The sequence below is a fragment of the Pristis pectinata genome, chromosome 27 (assembly GCF_009764475.1).
Source record: "Pristis pectinata isolate sPriPec2 chromosome 27, sPriPec2.1.pri, whole genome shotgun sequence".
NCBI classification, from domain to species: Eukaryota; Metazoa; Chordata; class Chondrichthyes; order Rhinopristiformes; family Pristidae; genus Pristis; species Pristis pectinata.
In genome coordinates, this window is record NC_067431.1 from 13,663,365 (window position 1) to 13,687,273 (window position 23,909).

Below are 23,909 nucleotides of genomic sequence, written 5' to 3' on the forward strand. Positions count from 1 at the left end.
GGACTTGATCCAGGCGATGTTGGGAAAAGCTAGGCTTTTCAACTGAAAACTGGGAGCAGGTGACTCATCATAAAAAGGTTGAGATCAACAGCAGGTGCTTGTTGTCAAAGTAGGTGTAATGAACAAGGGCACTTTTATTATTAGGTAAACTGAATTAAAGTGTGGTAGTATCTATAGTTCTGACCAGCTTCTCTTGTTAATGATTTGCAATGATTATCTTGAAACAACTATTTTGTGAATTACTCTTAGAAAATGTATTGTTCATTTGTATTCGAGCTCAAAGCAAAATTAGCTGCTTCAAATATACAACAAAAATTGCATTTCTGTAAAAGATCTTAAGTAATTACAAAGCTGAATGACAGTTACAAACAACTCATATAATGGCCACAGGGACATACCATTTTATGCCCTGAGTGGAATTTTTGTATGTATGCAATCTTGAATCACTACCTTTCTTTATTATAAACTAGTTTTTATTTGTACTGCTGATCATTGACATGTGTAACACTTCTATTGCAGACCTTTTATAGTTATTTACATTATAGATTAATCGGGTTTATTTTTACTTGTGTAGACATAGCAGTTAATGCTTCTGTCCAAACCTATAATTAAAGCAAATACTCTGTTTTTACAACTTTGAAATGGACACCCTCACAAGCTTGGGTTTGTTTATTATCTGGGCAGCAAACCAAGCTATGCCATTTAGATCTTCCTTAACATACCAAGCCACTCACTCTACTTGTAGTTCACACCTTAATGGCCCTGTGCCCTGACAATAATGTTGTGTTCGAAGAGCTTAACAACAAATAGTATTGTCTGATACATATAGTTCACCATGGGATGTGGTGGCAAGGAGCCATCTTACAGGTATTGTAAGATGGCTCCTTGCCACCACATTTTGATTGCTTTTAATTAAAATTAAATAGTTTTAGCTGACATAACAAGACTGAAAATATTGCCAGAACTTGCTGGGAAACACCAACATTTCCTGTTAGCTTTCCTCCACATCAGTGCTCTCGAATTTCAGAAACCTGTGCAAAAACTTGCTGGCACATTTTTGACCCCTGTGACCCATGAGAATCATGGATTGAATCAAGAAGCTCCATTCAAATGTTTAAAGATGTGACACTGCTTTATTGTGCAATATAGTTCATCTGGGCATTGATAAACTGAACAGATACCTTGAAGTGAGTTACAGCAGTTCAGGGGATTTGTATGTAGAATACAAGACACCTGCAAGGAAGTTGCAGCCAGAAATCTACTTGGTGGTTTGGAGCAGGTAGGTGGGGATGGTGCAAGGAAATTGTATAACAAATCCCATATGCAGAATAATATACACTGGGTGGGTGCCTTGCAATTTGTCTTTAAAAGTGATGGAGCCTACAAGTGTTAGCGATTCATCAATTTTAGATTTAAAGGTTTGATTGTTTTGACAAAAACATAAATCTTTGAAGCAATAAATGATTGGATCAATCTACTGAGTTATCTGGAAAGATTGTTAAAATGTCCTTGTGATGTACAGTTTGCAACACATTGAGCAATTTTGATTGCTTTTAATTAAAATTAAATAGTTTTAGTTGACATAACAAGACTGAAAATATTGCCAGAACTTGCTGGGAGACACCAACATTTCCTGTTAGCTTTCCTCCACATCAGTGCTCTCGAATTTCAGAAACCTGTGCAAAAACTTGCTGGCACATTTTTGGCAATTTCCAACTACTCTCCAAACTTAGTGAAGCCCAGAGGTGGAGCGCGACCTTGTGCCAATTTCCCAGCATGGCACCACTAAATCTGCTCGCTCAACTGCATGAACTCTACTCTTCGCAATGGGGAGGGATGGCTACAAAGGAAATGAAATGTATTATGATGATTACATGTTTTTGTATTAATTGAATTACATATGTTTTTAATTGATTTCAGGTTTTTGTTTTAATTTAAATTCTCCATAATTGTTTTATTGATCTTTGATGATTTTCCAACTCTGTGAGATTGGCAGCTGGGGCATGTTAAGTGTTCAGCAGCTAGAACTTATTCTGCAGCCTCACCCATACCCCCCTTATGTAATGGTGCTGTGTCAATTATTATTATCGATTAAGGCCTTGCTGCCAAGAAGGCTTCATTTACGTTCAAGACTGCTTTGGACAGCAAGAGCATGTTTACAATGGAGGATAAACAAAAGGTTAACTCCATACTTACCAGGCAGCTCAACACTGGCAGCAAATATTTTGATCCAGAACACTACTTCATGTTATTTGCATAGATTGCTGTTTTGTGTTTTATAGTAACTTGTAGATTTTTTTTTCTTCCTCACTGTACCCATACTGTGCTACAGGTTTGTCAGAACCAAGTGGGAAGTGTAGCCCTGGATATTACTGTGTTGGAGGAGCTACTCAACCACAAAATACTGATGGCACCACTGGTAATATATGTCCCCGAGGTTCTTACTGTGGTAAGTACATTAAATACAAATGTGGAAAAATACAAGCTGAGAAAGACCAGCTGTCCCATGAACTGTGAACAATATAGCCACTGGCTCCTATTCCCCCCATCGTCCCAATGGAAGAAGTCTGGGCCTACTTAGGAGTTGAAAATATTGGGAAATTAGTCTACAACCATCAATATTTCTGGCAACTACAGCCACTGTGTGATACATCCCACAAGCCCCAGTTGACATTTAAATCCTGTATTTTCAGTAAAAGGAAGCAATATATAAAGACTCTGGTTGTAGTCGGTTCCTCAAACCCTCAGAAGCTCGTCCTCTGAGTGACTGGGGTAAAGTTCCCTTTTCCTCCTGTCCTGTTGAGTGTAGATTCTCTTCCTTTTTGTTTACACTTGCCTCCCTCTCCCATTTGCTCTCATTTGGGCAAATGGAGCTTGCTTGTTGGCCACCGTGGTTGGCATGGACGAGTTTGATCAAAGGACCTGTTTCCATGCTATTTTACTCTATTACTCTCACACTTTATACATATCTTTATTTTTTTTTCTTTTCTTAGCTCTTAACTACCAATTTCTAAAACTATTTTGCCCCTGTTCCTTTCAGCAACATGTTTTATGATTCATATTACTAGCCCCATCTTTCCTCTTGCAGATTTATTTATTGCTTATCACCTTGTTTATTTTCTCACTAACCAAGTTGCTCCTTGAATGTTAACTCTGTACTAATTGTCCAGAAGCCTGTCACAAAACATCAGTTGCTTCAGTAATATAGCCCTGTGAATATTACAACCCCTCCTTTGTTCTGCTCTCTTGTTCTCTCTCATCTCATGTTGAGATGTTTTATCTCATGGGAGAGCCAGGAATGAGGGGATGTAGCTGCAAAAGAAGGGACCGATCATTCAAACCTAAGGTGCGTGGAAATTACTTCTCTCAGTGCAGTGCTTCTCTGGAAGTCTCTGCCTCCAAGGGTGATGGAGGCCAGATCATTAGATGTATTTAAGGTGGAGATGGATAAAGATTTGACACATCCAGGAACTGGCACAGAAGAGGAGTTAAGACCAAAGTAGATCAGCTTTGATCATATTGTATGATAGGACAGGCTTAAGGAGTCTGGACACAAGGACCTTCAGTGGTGTGGGAATGACAGATCTCCCAAAATGCCAGCAGATGTTGACCAGCTCAGGAAAGTGCTAGACTTCCTCCACCCCCCCCCACCCCCCCAAAAACCCCACCCCTAAATCAATAAAATTGGTGACCAAGTAACATAATCTAAAAACAATATGCAAGTTCAAATAAGGTAATACTAACACATCAGTTTATATTGCACTAAATGTGAGAGATTCTGAGCAGATCTTTTTGGACCAGACATGTAATTAAAGTGCCCATAGTTATGGGGGATCTTACCTGTGATCCACATGGAGGGGTAAATGTTCTTTTTTTCTATTTGGATTTCTTATTATTTCAAGATGTTCTGATTTGGTTCCCAGGTCCTGGATCAGAGGAACCAACTCCATGCCCACCAGGAACTTTCTCTGATGTCCAAGCACTGTGTGATGTGTCAGAATGTTTACCTTGTGCATGCTGGTTTTACTGTGAAAGCCCTGGACTCACTGTTCCAACTAATCTCTGTTCTGAAGGTAAAACTACATGCCTGATGCTAGACAAATAGATATTATGTGATCACGTTTCAACTTGTCAATTAGAGAGATTGGCTGTATATGTAGGACCGTTATGTAACTAAATTGGATTTCTTAAAACTTATACTGGTCGGCCTTAGTGAAAGCTCCACTCGAGCTTCCACCTACCCAATTTCATGTAGCCCTTCCCCTCACGTCTTTCTATTCCCTTTACACTCACTGACTTATTTGGCTCCTCCTTGAAAGGTCCTATTGCATTCAACTTGAATACTGATCTCTAGTATCACATTCTAAACACTCCTTGGGCAAAAAAGTTCTGCCTGAATTTAACTTCATATATTGGTGACCATTTTAATTTATGTCCTTAGTTCTGACATTCTACAAGTGAGGAAGTCTCCTCTACGTCTATTCTGTCAAACTACTCATAATTTTATAGATCTCAACTAGATAACCCTTGAATCTTTTTTGGTGGAATCTTCTTTCCTGATGGATATAACCTCCTCAGTTTTGGCATTATCCTTTAAATATAGCATCTTCTCACATTGCCTCTATCTTCTTTTCTCATTAACTGATCAGTTTACATTTTTTTTTGTAATATGGTGATTAGGACCATGCACTGTTTGGTCTAACCTAGGCTCCATACAAGTTTCACGTGAATTCTCTGCTTTCAATTTTATTCCTCTCAGAATGAATCCAACTAGACTCTATGCCCTTGTTATGTTGTATTGCCACTTTTAATAATTTGTGCTCCTGGATCCTTCTCCTCCACCTGCTTTAGACGCTGATTTTCGCTTCTAGTTGTACCCACAGAAAAGGAACCACCTCATATTCAGTCAGGCTTGCATTTGTCACTAGGCCAAGAATATGTTGTATTACATGTAATTTGTAAAGGACAAATTGGGAAGGACAAAAAATCTTGGATTACCAATTTTGCCTACACTCCAATAGCATTCAGCATTACAACAAAAGTTAACTGCATTGACTGATATGCACCTTCCAGTGTGGCTACTGTTACTTGTTTGACGTTTTACCTATTTGTTTGTTCTAGGATTCTACTGTCCACCAGGTCAAAATATGAGTAGGGCTATTGTTTGTCCTCCAGGACACTACTGTCCAGAGGGAAGTCCCAGCCCTAAAATGTGTGACTCGGGTACCTGGCAGGATTTGGAAGGCCAGGGGCAGTGCAAGCCATGTGAAGCAGGTATGGACCAATAATATTTATGAAAATTCACTTTAAATATTTGGCATTACTGTGGGTCAGTAATATTCTACTCCCCCACCTTTGTATGAGTAAATGACAGTCTGGGGCTGGATTATGTAACCCAAATTGATAATTTGAAGATATCCACAACCAACCACACTGGATGAGAATTTACATGTAAATTAGGCAGCTAATGCCTGCATGTAGAAATGCATTTGGATTGAGTCAAACTAGAAAGAAGCAAAGCTGGGGGAGTTCACTGTTCATTGGCAGGTTGTGCCTTGAATTTTAATGCCCTCCAGAATAGTCAGTCACCCAAATCCATCTGCATTATGGGTGTAAGCCACCAGAACAAATTGCATCATGCTTTTCTGAAAGAAAGTTGTGCTACAAATCTAGTTTGTGCAAGTAGAGCATACTGTGCTGCAACTAAATGGGATAGTGTTTAAGCTTGTATTAGGGAGGCAGCATCTAATTAGTTGATGTACCAACAGTTTACTATTAGTTAGTTGCATTTGTTCTTTGGTGGTGAACATTTACACATTGGAAAAAGCTTGTGGTTCCTACCACTGATGAAAGAAGATGAAACAACAATATCTCTCTCTTGCAATGTTACTTTAGGAAATATAGTATCTGAAGTTATGAATGCTGTCCTAAACCTTTATGCATAATAAATAGATGTGGATAAAGCTGGCATTTGTATTTATAACAGGAAGTAAATAAGCCATATAAATTGCTATTTTTCTTTCCCTTAGGATATTATTGTGACAACAGCGTTGGACCAGTTATTGATTTTAAATTTTACCCATGCCCACAAGGGTATTATTGCCCTGTGGGAACTTGGGCTGCCACTCAACATGGATGTCCTCCTGGTACATTTGGCCAGAGTGCAGGCCTGCAAGATGTCAACGATTGTCAACCTTGTTCTCCCGGGAAATATTGTGCATCATTTGCATTGAAAGCACCTTCAGGTGAGCTGCATTTCAAAAGCCTGTGTGTGAGACTGGGGAAGATTTTTTTTATTGTAACAGACAAAATTGTTCTCTCTTTTCTTGACCATAGATTTTCCAAAGCTGGTTACCATCTCTCCATTGCGTTTGTTTGAAGGGAATGATCAGATATGTTGTCATGTCAAGGTGTTGTACTGGGTGGTCACCTGATCTTCCTCTATTTTGGATTTTGGAGCTTATTTCTTCTTCATTTGATAGGCTGCCTTGCTGGCTACTTTACTTTGTAATTCTATATGTGAAGGGTAATATCAGCCATTGTTCCTTCAATGCCACCATTCCTCTGTGGGATGCTTCATGTGACACTTAGTTGGCTGATGTTGCAGTAATTTGGTGGCACAAATTTCCCAAAAAGTGAAAGGATGCTAGCCGTCTTTGTGATTGTTTCATGAATAAATTATCATTGAGTTAAATGACTGACCATTTCGCATGACTTAGTGTGTGAACAGAGAAATTACAAAGACTTGGAAAAGCACTCATCTTAGACAGTTATAATCTACAGTTCACGGTGGGCATTGTCGGTTAGTACATAATCTTCCAACAATGCAAAAAGTTAGATGATAAAGCTTAATGTATTGCCTGCTGTTGGTCGGATTTCTATCTACATTTAATATGGGAGTGGAGTAATTAAATTTACATGCACCATGCTTGAAATCTTGCTTCTGAAATGATAATATATTTCACTGCATGGTTAATACATTACTTGAGGAATCAGGAGCAAGATGCATTTGAAATGGATATTTCTGCAAAGTTACAGATAAAATACAAATACCTGAAATTCAGTTGCTTTCTTTTTATCATGTTATGCAATTGAAAATCTTTATTTTCCCCATGAGTGAAACATGACGTTGATCATTTCTGTGCTGCGATGCTACACGCTAAAATTCTATGGTTACTTTCTGCTGTTGGTCACTTTTATGGACCATGACCACAATCTCCACATCAGGGCCATGTTCACTACCATTCATTTCCATGCATTGTTTGGGAGTGTTACTGGGGAACTTGTATCACATAGTCCTGAGGGTTCCAATCAATGCACAATCCCAAATTGTAGCATCAATCTGGGATGCCACAAGATAAGTAAATTTATTTATCCACGTCCTTCTCACCAAAATTAGAACAACCTACCCAAGAATACCCAATTAGTAGCCTTCCCCAACCCTACAAACTTATAGCCTTACCCCCAACTCCACAATCTGCCCCAGATCTCCTGCCAATCCTGACACCATCCCCATACCTTTGCCACATCTTTATCCTGATCCCTACATGCAACTTCTGGGCTCCAGTGAGGTTCTTTGTCACCATGAGTCCTGGGCCAGTCCTCCTCAGGAGTAGAGTTCTTGGAGCACGTTCCATCTTGGGCCTTGATCACCCAAAAGATTCTTGTCCCATCACGTCCACACCATTCTAGCACACCTGTCAGAATTTCCACGCAAGAGATATGATGATAGTTAACTCAAGTGCCCATTTAATCAGTTATGATGTGCGAATCAGTAAGTAATGCATTCATTGATGAAGCATGACAGATATATCTTCTGTATGGGCCAGAGCAAGGTAGACTCAATCCATATCTTACCCCAATGCTAGCCCTGATGTCACAGTTACATTCTATGGCTACACAGCTCTCTGTGTCCTGCCACATCCTGTTGTCAGCACACTTCACTGTCTGCAGATGTCTGATCATCAGTGAAATTTAGAAATAGTTGAAAAACATATAAATAATTTTAAAATGTATTAATACAAATTAAACTATTCACAAAGACATATTTCAGTGATGCAAGTAATTGAAATCATTAAATGTTTTCCCCCCCCCCACCCCACCCCCCTTGCATCTCAAAACAAGGAGATTGTTTGAGTGGATTTTGGTGTAAAAATGGATCCTACACTGAAAGTCCGATTGATGGGAAGACTGGAGAACCTTGTCCAACTGGAAACTACTGTCCATCAGGTATTACCGCACAATGGTACCCACCGTTCACAGACACCATCTTTAAAGAGTTTACAGATGAAGTAAGGCTCCTGACTGTGTCCCAACACAGCACTCTTTCAGGCTGTAACATTTGCCATTTCAAGCAATAATCCACAGCTAATTATCATATGTCTGCAAACTTTGAAAATAGGAGACCTTAATGAAGAACTCAGCAATTGTACACATTTTTGAACTTCGTCTCTTGTTTCCTCTCTGCTATTGAGGTCTCCCCCTTCAGCACCTTTATCCCTGTTCCTTTCATCCTGCCCAAGTCTGTCGGAACACACCAGCTCTGCTTGATGCTTTTATTGTTAGTTTTGGTCTCTACTGATCTACCTGCTGATGTCTTGGTCTTGTACTCCGTTTCCCAACTTTCTGCTGTTTCAAACTCCAGTCAGACAAATATTGCTGACTTTGTCACCATCTTGTCTTCTTCCCAGTTGCCCAGCACAATCCATTCCCTCTCTCCCACAGCCTCAATCTTCCTAAACCTATGAACTCCTCGCTCCTTCCCATCTCTCACTCTCACGTCCCCTCCTGCTCTTTACCAGGTATAAGCCTCCCACCTCACCGCACCATAAACCCACTCCCTCCTTCCTGGAATCCCTGTTCTGGTCCTGCATTTCCTTCTCCTACTGACATATTATAACAACCCCACCCCTATCATCCCACTGTCACCTCCTTGCTTACTAACCAGGACTTTGAAATTTGAAAATGGGAATAGATGCACATTAAGTAAACAATTAAAGAAGGATGTAAGATAAGGGGGATAATGGAGAGAATGACAACAGATGATAATGGAAAGTAGTTGAAAATGAATTGGTGAAACAAATGTGAAAATTCATTAATATATGGAAGGAAAATAAAGTCACTGTTTAGCAAAAGGGTTTCTTTATTTTTAGCCATGAACACTATAGTTAAAGCTTGTTTGTGCACTTATGTGACCGGTATCTTTCTATGCAGACATTAGTTCATTAAATGTTGATGTCCATTTAAATTATCTATTGGTTTAAAATGAAGTGTACCAAATATATCATAATGTAACTTGTATGAACTGGGGAGAGCTTTATCCTGCATCACTGGTGCAGGAGTCTCCAGCACTGACTGTACTTGCCGAACACAATATTCCATTTGAAGTCATTGGAAGCAAGTACTGGGAGCCAAGTTGATAGCATTGCATCCATTTAGCAGTCAAGATGAAATATGAACTTTCTTTCACAATTTCTAATTTGTGTTGCATTTTATTCCTGACAGGAACCTCTACTCCCATTCCTTGCCCAGCTGGTACCTGGTCAAACAGCACAGGCAGTAAAACCCAAGAGGAATGTCAGCTTTGTCCTGGGGGATGGTACTGTAACAGCACTGGACTTAAATCACCATCAGGACCATGTGCCTCTGGGTATGTCACTATGTAACTTGCAATGTGCCAAGGTGATCTCTAACATACACTGCACCTTTTATCAAACCTCTGCTGGCTACCTTTCTGCCATAAATTTCTCCATCCTGACAATGTTTTTGCAATGACTGCCTGGATTAACTTTGATAGGCAGCAATATAAACTGATGCTTGATTAGCAGCTGAACCAAATGATAGAAAATTCTTAAAATAGATAAGGCCTAGGAAGAAAGATGAAAGTCTCCTTTAGATCCTGTATATTCCTTGGTTCTGTAGTGGACACAGTAAAGTATCTTTCACTTGTATCTGGTCCATACTGCACTTAACCTGCAATGCTTGATCCCAGTGTTTCTTTTAAATAATAAAAAGATGTTCCATTCCTCAAACAACAATAATCGGTTTGGTTACACAACACATCGTTCTTTTCCGCATTGTCACTATTGCAACTTTGATAAAGAAATAAGAGCCACATAATGTATCCAGATAAGAATTCCAGGATTGAAAAATGTTTGTTTGCAATAAAGCATTGCTTTGTAGGAAAGATGGTTGCTCTTCTGAGAGAGGGAGCTAGTTTTTACAATTGATGCACATTAGTCTTTGAAACTTTTCAGGCATCTGAACATAAACATAGCCATCTTTTTAATAACTGTCAGTACTGACTCTGGTGAATAACGTAATCTCCCCAAATCATCTTGTGACCTCGCATTGTAAACTCTAAGCAGCTTCATCTAACAACGAACCATTTTCCTGGTTATTTCTTTTCTGTTGTGATAGTTGTTTATTTATAAATCATAACTATTTTCATATACCTTGAATGGTGCTGATTTAAATGTATATTACTTCTTAAAAAAAATTATTTGTGAATGCTATTGGCTTGGAGAACAAGCCTTTATTGACTGCAAAGTGCAGAATAGAAAGTCCAGTTTCAAATGGTCTGCTATAGAAAGACAGCCTTAAAAACACACACAAAAACTATTTAGTCCTTTGTGATTAAAGCTAATCCTACTCACCATAATTCTCAATGCGAATACCTTTGAAATACTTTCTTAAGAGAAATAATCGAGACATAACAGACCTTTACACAAAAAAAAGTCTCCTAACATCTACCCATCTTTTTGTGACATTTTGATATTAATGATAATGAGGGCAGTAATGAATAAAATGAAATATTTTTTGTTTTATTTTGAAACAAGAAAATTGATATTATCACAGGAATCTCATTGAAATAGCTCTTTAGGAATTCGGAGTGACAACATTCATAAGCCGTGCTTTCCATTTTCATTGGTTCTAAAGTTGAAAAAATGTAAATTTGTGTCACCCTATCTCAGTGTTGAGTTCTTGATGTTAAACAAATATCATGATGTGAGTTATTCTATTTTTTTGTTCACAGGTACTACTGTACCAAAGGAGCTCCTTCTCCCAGGCCCACCGATGGGATTACTGGCAACCCATGTAAGGTGGGCCACTTTTGCCCAGAAGGAAGTATTGACCCCATTCCTTGCAAATCTGGAACCTACATGATGGCAACACATGCAAGTGAGTGTCTGGTCTGTCCAGCTGGCAGATACTGCATTACTGGGTTGGAACCATCACCATGTCCTGCAGGTATGGAAGATGCCATGGCTTACACAGTCTTATGAGGAAAACCTCATTTTATATATAAACTTTGTGAGCATTACATGTAAAATCTGAATCTCGGTACAGTGGTGTCTGTTTGATGCATTGAAATTTTCAAAATGTTTTTATTTTGTACAACAGGTTTCTATTGTCCAAAGGGAACAGAATATGACTGGCAGCCCTGTCCACGTGGAACCTACAGCCCTGTGGAAGGTTTGGCACGTGTCTCCGAATGCAGACCCTGTGACAGAGGAAAATATTGTGCATTTCAGAATTCAGTGGAAGTCACGGGGGAATGTTGGGAGGGGTACTACTGCATGGAAGGATCCGAATCACCAGCACCTGACTTCAGTGTTAGAGGTGAGCTGGCAACCGGAAGGTTCCCCTGTGTTATTGCTCACAGTGAGATGGGTCATTCTATCTGTTGCCTGCTTCAAAAACATCATCAGCAAAACCAAGTATATAGCATAGGAAAAAGTTTTCCAAGGTTCTTTGCAGGAGGGTTCTCAGACAACATCAATACCAAGGCACACAAGGAGATAAGCGAATGACCAAAAGCTTGAGCAAAGTGTTTTAGGCTGCATTCTTAAAGAGAAGTGGCAAGTCAGAGGTTTTGGAGGGATTTCCAGAAATTAGGACTTTGGCTGATGGAGATATGGTGTCAGGCATGGATTGATTACATTTAGGGATATTTAAGAGGTCAGAAGTATAAGAACACAGATACCTGGGGAAGTTTTGAGGGGAAGAAAAGATAGACCACCATTGTTACAATTACATTGTTGTCATGGATAGGTTTGATCAGAGATGTTATAGTACTGTGCCAGGGACAGAAACACTACTGAGGGATTCAAATATTTTCCAGGTAATATTGGCATAGAGTTATGAGGATATGACAAGAATACTGTTACCTTTGTGTCTGTGGAGCAAGGAGCTTCCATGTGTAGAGATTTTCCCTTGCACCTCCTTTCCTTTGGTTTTCTGTCTAATTTATTTTGCTTCAGTCTCCTCATTTAAGTCTCTCTTCCTCTCCTTGGTCTCTCTGTCTTTGGCCTATGATGCTTCTTTACTGCTTCTCATTGGGTACGGTGTCCTTCCTTGGGTGGAAGTTTTGAGGTTGTGGACCATGATGGCCCCTCAGCTGTGCCAGGAAAAAGAAACCGAAACCTTTCTGAGGCTCGAGTCTCAATTGTGTGAAAACATTTAGTGATGAGTTCTCAGCTAGCATCCTGAAGCAGCTCGCCATAAAGGCCCTGACTTGCTAGAGTAAATTATCACTGTTCAGTCTTCACACGTACAGGCACCCAGTAATTGTTGCTGGTTAATGATCGGGAATGGAATCTTCTCTAGTTATATTTCTTTCCACCAGTTTGGAAGCACTGAGTCTAATTGTAGTGCCCACACTGCCTCTGGCACAGACCAAGTTTCATACCTAGGACCAACTGGTAAGATGCTGTAGGACCCTATTTACTCAGTGGGTAATTAGAGCAGTGCTGTTAACTGTCAGTTACTTATTTTTTTAATGGTACATTGTTTTTGGTAACAAATGGCAAACTGTTACAGATGATGGAAAGGAAAGTCATTCTGTTGTAGAAGAGATTATTTTCATCACTCTTAAACTTATCCTGATGTGCTAGAATTAATAAATAAGTTAATATATTTTTGCACTAATTAATGATTTTGATCTTATTTTTTAATTATTGTTCTAGCATTGAATATCTAATATTCTATTTATTACTACAGGGAATGCTGGTCCTTGTCCAGTGGGACATTATTGCCCTGTGGGAACATCTAGTCCTAGGCCATGTCCACCAGGAACTTTTAGCAACCAATCCAAGCTGGTTTCACAGGTACTATATCAGAAAAATGTGAATTGCACTATACATATCTATATTACTTACAGCATGGAAACCTGTCATTTGGCCCAACAAGCTGATGTTGATTATGCCTCACACAAACCTCCGCCCCCCCCCCCCCCCCATTTCATTTAATCCAACTAACCTTCCTTTCTCCTTTCTCCATCGTACTTCCCATTAACTAAATCCATGCTGTTCACTTCAACTATTCCTTTTGGTAGCCGGTTTCAAATTCTAACCACACTGAATAAAGATTTTTTTTCTTTGTTCCCAATAGAATTTGCTGGTAGCTTTTTATTTAAGGGACACAATATTGGAGGTTCCCAAAAGTGGAAACATCTCTACATCCACCCCAATGAACCTCCATAAAATTTTAAAGATTTCTGAATTCCCATTCTTTACAAAACAGATTTGTAAGAAATAGCAGATAAAGCTTGTACAAAGGCACGTTTGTTGGACATAGTCACATTAATGTCTGAAATTATGAAGGATTGAACCTGAAAATATTGGGTAAATGATAAAAAAAAATTTATATTTAAGTTGCCGGGGAGGTGGTAGAGACAGATTCGATAACAACATTTAAGAGGAATTTAGACAGACACATGATCAAGCAGAGAATAAAGGGAGAAGGATCATATGCAGGTGGGTGGAATTAGTTTCGATTTGCATCATGATCAGTACAGATATGGTGTGCTGAAGGGCTTGTTCTTGTGCTGTACTGTTCTATGTTCTAAAACTAGATTCAGGTTTATTATCACTGTCTTATATGACGTGAAATTTGTTTTGTGACTGCAGTACAGTGCAAAAACATAAACTATAAATTGCCAAATAGTGGGAAAAAAAAGGAACAATGAGGTAGTGTTCATGGGTTCCTGAACTGTTCAGAAATCTGATGGCAGAGGGGAAGAAGCTGTTCCTGAATCGTTGAGTGTGGGTCTTCAGGCTTCTGTACCTCCTCCTTCATGGTAGTAATGAGAAGAGGGCATGTCCTGGATAGTGAGGGTCCTTAATGATGGATGCCACCTTCTTGAGGCACCGACTCTTGAAGATGTCCCCAATGGTGGGGAGGGTTGTGCCTGTGATGGAGCTGGCTAAATCTACAACCCTCTGAAGCATCTTGCATTCTGTGCATTGGAGCCTTCATACCAGGCTGTGAAGCAACCAGACAAAATTCTCTCCATCATACATCCATAGAAATTTGCAAGAGTCTTTGGTGACATACCAAATCTCCTCAATCTCTTAACAAAGTGTGGCTATATATCCACTAATTCATGTGTGTGCTTCAAGCAATTCTTCCTCTCTTTTCTGTTACTTAGAAGAAGTGAATGTAGAAGTTCAATAGCATTAGACATTTGAGGTTATTTTGTGTTACTCCGGAAATTGGACCAGGCATTTGTTGGTGTTACTTGATTTCCACATCAAGTAGTGGAAAATAAAAGGAAAGAATTTTATCATATACCTTGAAGCACATGCATGAATTAGCTGGATATACAGCCACTATTGCTACATTGTTTTGACATACAATTTCTATTAAGAGAATTGAATATACCTTAAATGCAAAATTGACCTTGACGAGCCATAGTACAAGCTTTGTGGCAGCTGACGTCTCAAGCCTAGTCTTAAGAAGTGATTCCAAGTGTGTGTAACAACTGGCATGTTGCATCTCAGCCCTTGGGCTTGGATAACCTGAAATGTTTATTGGAGAGTCATCAGTGGAAATGGTTGGCACTCTGCTGATGTGACTCTTCTAGGTCAACCTTGTGGTTTCATGAGACTTCCTAGGAAATGATCTTTTGTGTTACCTGAATTCCATCAACATTCTCAGAATTTTTCAAAGTAAGAGGAAAGATATTTTTCTCCCTCACAAAAATAATCTGTATTGAAGATACTATTGTAATATTCTTCCATTTATTACAGGTTTTAAAATCCTAAATATGGAATCCAAGGCAATATGTTGCAGCTTATTATCAATTGTCTTTTTCAGAGTGACTGCACCCCTTGTATCTATGGTCATTACTGTGGCTCAGAAGGTCTCGTGACACCTTCAGGTGAATGCTGGGGAGGTTTCTACTGCCTACAAGGAGCAAAAGTGCCAAGGAATCCAGTCATGGATGGAACTGGAGGACCCTGTCCCTCAGGTAGGTACATTTTGAACTTTTATACCTGTCCATTAGTGCCTTACCTGAAACACCTAGGGCTAGTTATTCAAGCTCACTGGTGACACATCGTGTGTTTTTTCTTGATTGTGACAACTTTAGATTTACAAACAGAGTATTTACTGATTGCTGGAAAATACTGGCTTAGCTAAATGGTTCTGAATGAAACAGGTTGCTTCTAAACTGAGACACACAAAGTTCTGCAGATGCTAGAATCTGGAGCAATGCACAAAAAGTGCTGGAGGAACTCAGCAGGTCAGGCAGCATCCATAGAGGGAAATAAACAGTCGACGTTTCGGGCCAAGACCCTTCATCAGGACTGGAAAGGAAGATGGCAGAAGCCAGAATAAGAAGGTGGGGGGAAGAGGAGGAGGAGCACTCAGGCAGGGGATAGGTGAGTTCAGGTGAGAGGGGGAAGGTAGTGGGTGAGGGACGGGGAGGAGATGTAATAAGCTGAGAGGTAATAGGTAGAAGAGGCAAAGGGGGTGAAGAAGGAGGAATCTGGTAGGAGAGGGTAGTGGACCATGAAATAAAGGATGGAGGAGGGAAGGAGAGGAGATGGGCAGGTCATCAAGGAGGTAGAAGGGAGCCACAGGAATAGGGGAAGGGAAAGGAGTGGTGGGGGGGGAAGAAAAAGAAGGGGTGGGGGTTACCAGAAGTTAGAGAAATCTATGTTGAGGCCACCAGGTTGGAGCCTCCCAAGGTGGACTATGAGGTGTTGTTCCTCCAACCTGTGCCTGGCCTCAATACGGCAGTAGAGAAGGCTATGGATAGACATATTAGTCTGGGAGTGGGATGTGGAATTGAAGTGGGTGGCCACTGGGAGGTTCTGGCTGTTGCAGCAGACGGAGCGAAGATGCTCAATGGAGCGGTCGCCCAATCTGCATCGGGTCTCACCAATGTACAGGAGGACGTACCAGATGCAATAAGTGACACCCTCGGACTCACAGGTGAAGTGCTGCATCACCTGGAAGGATTGTCTGCGACCCTGAATAGTGGTGAGGGAGGAGGTGTAGGGACAAGTGTAGCACTTGGTGCAGTTGCAGGCATCAGTGCCAGGAGGGTTATCAGTGGGGAGGGACAAGTGGACAAGGGAGTCGTGGAGAGAACAATCCCTTCGGTAAGTGGAGAGAGGGGGTGAGGGGAAGGTGTGCCTGGTGGTAGGATCCCGTTAGAGGTGGTGGAAGTTGCGGAGAATGACATGTTGGATGCAGAGGCTCGTGGGGTGGTAGGTGAGGACAAACTCTTCTAAACTCAGAACAAATTTTCTTTTTGGTGCTTTTGGATAATGTGGCATACCTCCTGGGGAAATGTTCTTATTAATTTTAACAGACACTGAATTCATTAAAAATTTATTTAAAAGATAAATGCATTTTTTAAAAAATTGGCTATTCTATCAATCAGTTGTTAAAATCAATTTCACAGCTAATTACTGCTAAATTTCCTTCTCCATCTATCCTCATGATTTTTTTGTTTGCTACTAAAATGTTTATTTAAAAAGCAAATGTTATGGATGATATTGGAAAGTTGGGTTGACTGAAATTTTTTAAAATTTATTTCCAATAGTATTAATTTCTGTCTCCAAGAGACCGACTTCTTATACACAGCTCCAGCCAAACACCAGTTACCCCTTTGTCTCTTTGTGAACTCTAGTCAATCAGGCTATTGCAGCCAAATGTCCCAGTTTGGGATTTTACCCAAAATCAAAAATAGACCAATTTTCTGCTGTCTCAATTTGAGATTGAAGGCTTCTCTCCTTGGCTCAGATCAATTAACTTAACTGTAAATCTGAGCATTTCTTAACTTCTCACCTTCAGCTAGATCTTGCCTATAAAGTAAATACGCAGTTGCACAAGCAGGAGGCAAACGATATGTTCGGCATCATAGTAAGAGGATTTGAGTACAGGAGTTAAGGATGTCTTGCTATAATTAGATGGGGTCTTGGCAAGGCCATGCTTGGGATATTGTGCACAGTTTTGGTTTCATTACTTAAGAAGGGATATATTTACCATAGAGGGAGTGCAGTGAAAGTTCACTACACTGAGTCCTGGGATAGTGCAGTTGCCAGATGTAGAGAGAGCTTAGAAGAGAGGGGATCCAGACAAAAGAATGCGAGAGTTGTGAAAAGCGGAGCAGGAGGATATACCCAGCAGGTCAGGTTGGACGTGTTCTCCACTCCCAGAGGAGGAAAAATAAAGGGAAACAAGCTGAGCAAACAGATGGATCACTGATACAGACCGAGAGATCAAGTTATCTGAACTAGTAGAGTTCGATACTGAGTCCAAATGCTCTGCATTTCACAACTCCCACATTCCCTTGTCTATGTTCTCGCCCTCTAACTGCTCCCATTCACACGTTGACCGGATCACCTTGTTCACAGTTTATCTCCGTGGTCACCCCAGTTTTACCCTATTCGAGACGTTTCACACCCTCCACTCTCCTTGCAGTTTAACAAGCTTCTTTTGTCTCCTTCACAGTTCTGAAGCAGGGTCTTCAACTTGTTCTCTTCCCACAGATGCAGCCTGCCTGCTGAGTATTTCCAGCATTTTTTGTTTTCTGTTTAGATTTCCAGCATCTGCAGTATTTTTTTTATTTTTACTTACAAAAGTGTTTCCTTGGTTGTAATCAATTTGGGGCATTCAGAGACCATGAAAAGCTCTAAAAGAATGTACTGTTTTATATTCACTTGTCAAAAACTGCTGATGTTTTTGACATTCTTCATCTTTTATATTGTCATAAGACAGCTGGAGCTGCATATTGAATTAAGATGGCAACGCCCAATGCAATATTGGTTTATTTTATTGTTGCAATTAATAGCAATTGCTTCTAACACAATGTTTCAGCTTATGTTAGGATTATGTTTCACAAGTTCAATGTTTTGAACATTTGTAAAATGCTTTGTATTTCATTTTTATATGATCACTGACTTTATATCATGGCACATTGCAGGTCATTTCTGTCCAAATGGCACAGCTTTTCCATTGGGATGTCCTGCAGGAACCTACAATGTTCTCGAAGGTCAGAGTACCTGCAGACCATGTGTTGAAGGGTAACTTCCATTTGATTACTCATTTACTTTTACAAAATTCTGTTGAAACATACACTGATGAATGGGGTTGGAACACATTGTAGAACTCTGAAATTTGTATTATTTTTTGTACAGTTATTAGAGACATTAAAACATCAGGTGATACACGTCAAATCTACATGTGCAAATATAATCTCAGTGCTCATGTACTGGGCTGTAAACCAACCATGCTGTCAAAAGGAGGATTAAAAACTTGGGTTAGTTTTATACAGTAACTGCCAGGTAATGTGCTCCTCCAATCCACCACCAGAGTAGTGAAGAAGAAAAACGAACATGGGTATAAAACACCAGTTTCTGGTTAATAATAAAATGGCAAAAGGGTCCAAAATAACAACCATAGGCAATTTGTGCATCCCCAGTGTAGAAGTGATCACAAACTTAGCTTACTGAAAGACCCATTTAATCTTCCAGCAAAATAAAGATAGTTACTAGTGTGCAGTTCACTGAGGTATAAAGTAGGGTGACTACTGTATATGTCACATTGTTCAGTGGCAGTCCCCTTTTGAGTTTCTGCATCCACTAATAAACAATGTTCCTGGAAGATGCATTTTGAAAAGTTAACACACTCACTGATAAGTTGCCAGTATCTCTTGGCAGGAATGGTAGGCTTTTCAGTGTAGGTACACATGAAGAGCCACAGCACTGTCCTGCCCCCGCCCACCTCCATCAAAACCATGTGCATAATGCTGCACGTGTCCTGCTGGGACTGGCATCTTGCTCCAACTGGATATGCATTTAAGGCGACGGGGTTGGTTCAGAACAGACGTTTTTTTTACTGAGAGAGTGGTGGATGCCTGGAATGTGTTGCCTGATAGGGTGGTGGAGGCAAACTCATTGGGGCTTTCAAGAAGGGCTTGAATGGGCACATGAATGAGAGGAAAATAGAGCCGTATGGGCATTCTGTAGGCAGGAGGGAATAGCTATGTCGGCACAACATCGGGCCGAAGGGCCTGTTCTGTGCTGTACTGTTCTGTGTTCTATGATATCTTCAACTTGCTGATTTCTTGGATTGTATGAGAATCTCAGGATTTCAGGGGGGAACAAGGAATTGGAGCAGGAGATGAGAGATCTTGGGGTTGGGAAAACAGAAGGGGGTAGACAGAGCTGGGGGAGCAGAAAAGACAGCAAATAAACAGTGAAGCAGACAGGGTGATGGGGAGGAGGGGAAAAGGAATGGGAGGCACAGAGAACAAATGATCTGAAGATATCTCAGTAGGCGAGAGGAGATAGAAAAACAGACAGACAACACAACACACAGCTCCTCAACCCACACTAGAGTTTACCACACATGCACAGCCTATCTCATTCATCTGTGCACAGCAGCTTTTGAAAGTAATGCTGGCAATTCTGAACAGTGATTATATTATTTATAAGCTGATCTGAATGTGCTTCAATAGTTTCACATCACATGTCACGATTAAATTCACATTTATTTTCCATTTGCAGCATGTATGTGAAATTGTTGAAATAGAGACTGCTAAGTGCTTTGCCTTTTAATTTTCTTTCCAGCTGTTTTCTGTGCTCTTAACCCATGTCTCTAGATTCTATCCAGATGATGTGAACACCTTTGGATTAAAGAGTATTTGATCATGAGCAGGAAATGCTGGAAATAACAAGTCAACTAGCAATCGTGAACAGAAAGATATGCTAATGCTTCAGATTTGTGGCTATTCCTTAGTTTTAATCTAAAAATATCATTTTCCACCTTTTAGGGCACTTAATGCACAATAGGTGCCTCTCTCTGTTTAGAGGGCAGTCCACAAGATGTAACACTAAAGAACATCTGCTTTTTTTTTTGTTACTCCAGCAGTTCTTCCCTAACTCTGTTGCTTCCCTACAGATACTTCTGTCCTTCAAATACTTCATCTTATGAAAATAATATCTGCTCGCCTGGCCATTACTGCCCTTCAGGAACAGGATCTAAAGATAAGTTTCCCTGCCCCAGAGGAACTTACAATCGACAGTCAGGAAGGATCAGTATTTTGGATTGTGTGCCATGTGATGCAGGTAGAAAATTAAGATGGTATTTCTGTTCTAACATGCAATGATTAGAGTAACTGTAAATATTGAAAGGTAGTTTAGTAATGAATTTTTCAAACAACATACTGAATGTGGAATTTCAATTACTCAAGGATTATTTTTATGCAGTCTACCAATCAAAGACCAGTTGTTGTTATCTTGGAAGGTGTGCACTTAAAGCAAATGAATAATAAAATAAGAATTGCACAACGTTCAATGAAGAAGAAATGACAGCAGCCAAGACAGCAAGTCAAATGAAGCCATTGTCAGCATGTATAATCCACCAGCTCCTGACATTTTCAGTGTTGTACTCTCTGGCGGCAAGTGTAGGGCCAGCACAGAAATCAGAACAATAAAGCAGATCCCTAATATCACAGCCCAGGGTAACAAAGAAAAACTGGAAAACTTTGGCACATTTATCCTTTAAAGAAAGAGACTGAAAGAGGATTACAAAATTATATAAAAAAAAGAACATCTTCAGATACTGGAAAGAAACGTTCGATTGCCATTGGCACGCTTCCTAGCTATGTCCTGACCTAAAGAGTGCATTTTTATTCAAAAATAAACTTCATTCATAATTTTAAAAATATATATACAAAGGAAGAACACAGTGCAAAATACAAAAGTTTAACATTCATGGTTGTTACATTCAGTAATGTAAAATGTAAGGAGAGAAAAAAAACACACAAATATCTTCAATGTTGTCACTTAACCCTTTTCCATTTCTTCTAATTTGGCAAATGGAACTGTTCTGCTTCAAGCAGTCTTAAACTCATGGTGTCCTTTTTTTCATTCTATGTCACCTTCTTTAAACTCAGGAGAAGCTCTGAAACTAAACCTTGCAATTCAGAAGCTAAAAGCAGCAAACACAAACTAATGTTGTAACTTTATGGAACCTATTATTGATTCTGAGCAGCTGGAATGCAAACCCATTTGAAGTGGATCAGATTAATGCACCATCAACAAAGTTACACACAATTCCCCATTAATAGACAATCGTTCATTAGTAAGTACTGCCCAATAGAACATGGGAACTAAGAACACAAGTAAACATTTGGCGATTTTCTGCTATTAAGATCCAACTGCTTTCTCGTCCCAAATCCAAGTAATTTATGGATATTATCATTAGCTTGGCTTTAACACATCTCCCTTTGGGACACCACTAGTCACATCCTGTCTATTGAATTCCCGCCTATTTTTCCTCTCTGCTTCTGGTTCATATCCAGTTTCTTAGCTAGGTCAATAATTTGCTTTCATTTCTACCAGCATCTTACTGAATGCACCCTAACTCCTGATTCAAAATTAATTTCCTTTGATTATCCAGGTCTGATAGAACTGAAAGACTTTGAGTAACTGGCTGTTCCTGAACTCGGGGAGTTTGGCCTAATAGGCTAACTGTAGCTGCAAATATCTATTGTGCTTTTGGGAGCCTTTTTTGGAATAGATGAATGATCAGTGTTAACCTGGAGAATACTGTCCACCAGGAATCAGGCATCCAATGACATTCTGAGCATTGAGAACAAGAATCAAATGAAAGTCTGTTGTCTGTTCGTAAACTCCAGTGGTGTGGGGAGAGGGGCACAAAGATTTATTTTATCAAAAATAAATTTGACACAGGATTTTCAGTGATGAAATAACAAGATAAAAATGAGAAATACATTAAATAATCTGGAAAATAAATCTTCCTAAAATAAGATTAGAGTTGGGAGCAAATTAATTGACAGTTTTTATTATTGTGTAATAATGAGGTTCCTGCTTCTCTCAAAATTCTTGTTTTTTAAAAAAATTATCAAGTGAAATATTTGTAATTTTTCCCACTTCCAGACCATGGCTCATCCTAATCCCTTTTTAGCTCTTTACCTTAGAGACTGGGCCACCTAACTATTTAACTTGCAGGTAACTTTAGCAGTAAAATCAGTTTATCACTCCACTTCTGAAAAAAACTAGGGCTATCTTCTAATTTGTGAGGATGGCGTACGACAGACTGATAAGCTAGGGCATGTCAATGTGAGGAAAGAGAATTGCTGGAACTATTGGAAAACATTAGGATAGATAAGTCACTGGGACCGGACAGGATATATCCAAGGTTATTGCAGGAAGCGAGGGAAGAGATTGCTGCGCCTTTGGCAAGGATCTTTACATCCTCACTGGCCACGGGAATAGTGCAAGATGATTGGAGGGTGGCAAATGTTGTTCCTTTCTTTAAGATTTACAAACCAGTGGGTCTTTCTTCAGTGGTGGGCAAATTACTGGAGAAGATTCTTAGAGACAGGATTTATGGGCATTTAGAGAAGCATAGGCTGATTAGGGACAGTCAGCATGGCTTTGTGAGGGGCAAGTCGTGCCTCATGAGCCTGACTGAATTCTTTGAGGATGTGACAAAGTACATTGATGAAGGTAGAGCAGTGTATATGGTGTACATGGATTTTAGTAAGGCGTTTGATAAGGTTCCTCATGGAGGGCTTATTCAGAAAGTCAGAAGGCATGGGATCCAGGGAGACTTGGCTGTGTGGATTCAGAATTGGCTGGCCCATAGAAGACAGAGGGTGGTGGTAGGTGGAGTGTATTCTACCTGGAGGTCAGTGACCAGTGGTGTTCCACAGGGATCTGTTCTAGGACCCCCACTCTTTGTGATTTTTATAAATGACTTGGATGAGGATGTGGAAGGGTAGGTTAGTAAGTTTGCTGATGATACAAAGGTTGGTGTGTTGTGGATAGTGTAGAAGGTTGCTGTAGATTACAACAGGATATTGATAGAATGCAGAGCTGGGCTGAGAAGTGGTAGATGGAGTTCAACCTAGATAAGTATGAAGTGATGCACTTTGGGAGATCAAATTCGAAGGCAGAATACAAGGTTAGTGGCAGGACTCTTAGCAGTGCGGAGGAACAGAGGGATCTTGAGGTGCACGTTCATAGATCCCTCAAGGTTGCCACACAGGTCAATAGGGTTGTTAAGAAGGCATGTGGAGTGTTGGCCTTCATTAGTCGGGGTATTGAGCTCAAAAGCTGAGAGGTGATGTTGCAGCTCTATAGAACTCTGGTCAGACCACACCTGGAGTATTGTGTTCAGTTCTGGTCGCCTCATCATAGAAAGGATGTGGAAGCTTTAGAGAGGGTGCAGAGGAGATTTACCAGGATGTTGCCTGGATAGGAGAGCATGCCTTATAAGGATAGGCTGAGCGAGCTAGGGCTTTTCTCCTTGGAGAGGAGGAGGATAAGAGGTGACTTGATAGAGGTGTACAAGATGATAAGAGGCATAGATCGAGTGGACAGTCAGAGACTTTTTCCCATGGCGACAATGGCTAACACGAGGGGACATAATTTTAAGGTGATTGGAGGAAGGTACAAGGGGAATGTCAGGGGTAAGTTTTTTTTTTACACAGAGTGGTGGGTGCATGGAACACACTGCCTGCAGAGGTTATGGGGCAGATATGTTTGGGACATTTAAGAGACTCTTAGATAGACACATGAATGATAGAAAAATGGGGGGCTTTGTGGGAGTAAAGGGTTAGATAGATCTTAGAGCAGGAT

The 23,909-nt window shown here is 40.1% G+C and overlaps 1 protein-coding gene across 1 annotated transcript in view; it reads left to right on the top strand.

Annotated features, from left to right (window-relative positions):
- The window catches only part of LOC127583574 (multiple epidermal growth factor-like domains protein 11), a 34,856-nt gene that overhangs the window by 4,918 nt on the left and 6,029 nt on the right, over positions 1–23,909 (top strand). The window contains exons 4-15 of the mRNA XM_052039696.1: positions 2,333–2,449; positions 3,924–4,073; positions 5,122–5,274; positions 6,030–6,245; positions 8,125–8,229; positions 9,505–9,649; positions 11,036–11,250; positions 11,404–11,622; positions 13,003–13,109; positions 15,100–15,253; positions 18,221–18,320; positions 20,200–20,366. Of these exons, the coding sequence (XP_051895656.1) occupies positions 5,148–5,274; positions 6,030–6,245; positions 8,125–8,229; positions 9,505–9,649; positions 11,036–11,250; positions 11,404–11,622; positions 13,003–13,109; positions 15,100–15,253; positions 18,221–18,320; positions 20,200–20,366 (1,555 nt within the window). The 5' untranslated portion in view covers positions 2,333–2,449; positions 3,924–4,073; positions 5,122–5,147. The remainder of the gene's footprint in view (positions 1–2,332; positions 2,450–3,923; positions 4,074–5,121; positions 5,275–6,029; positions 6,246–8,124; positions 8,230–9,504; positions 9,650–11,035; positions 11,251–11,403; positions 11,623–13,002; positions 13,110–15,099; positions 15,254–18,220; positions 18,321–20,199; positions 20,367–23,909) is intronic.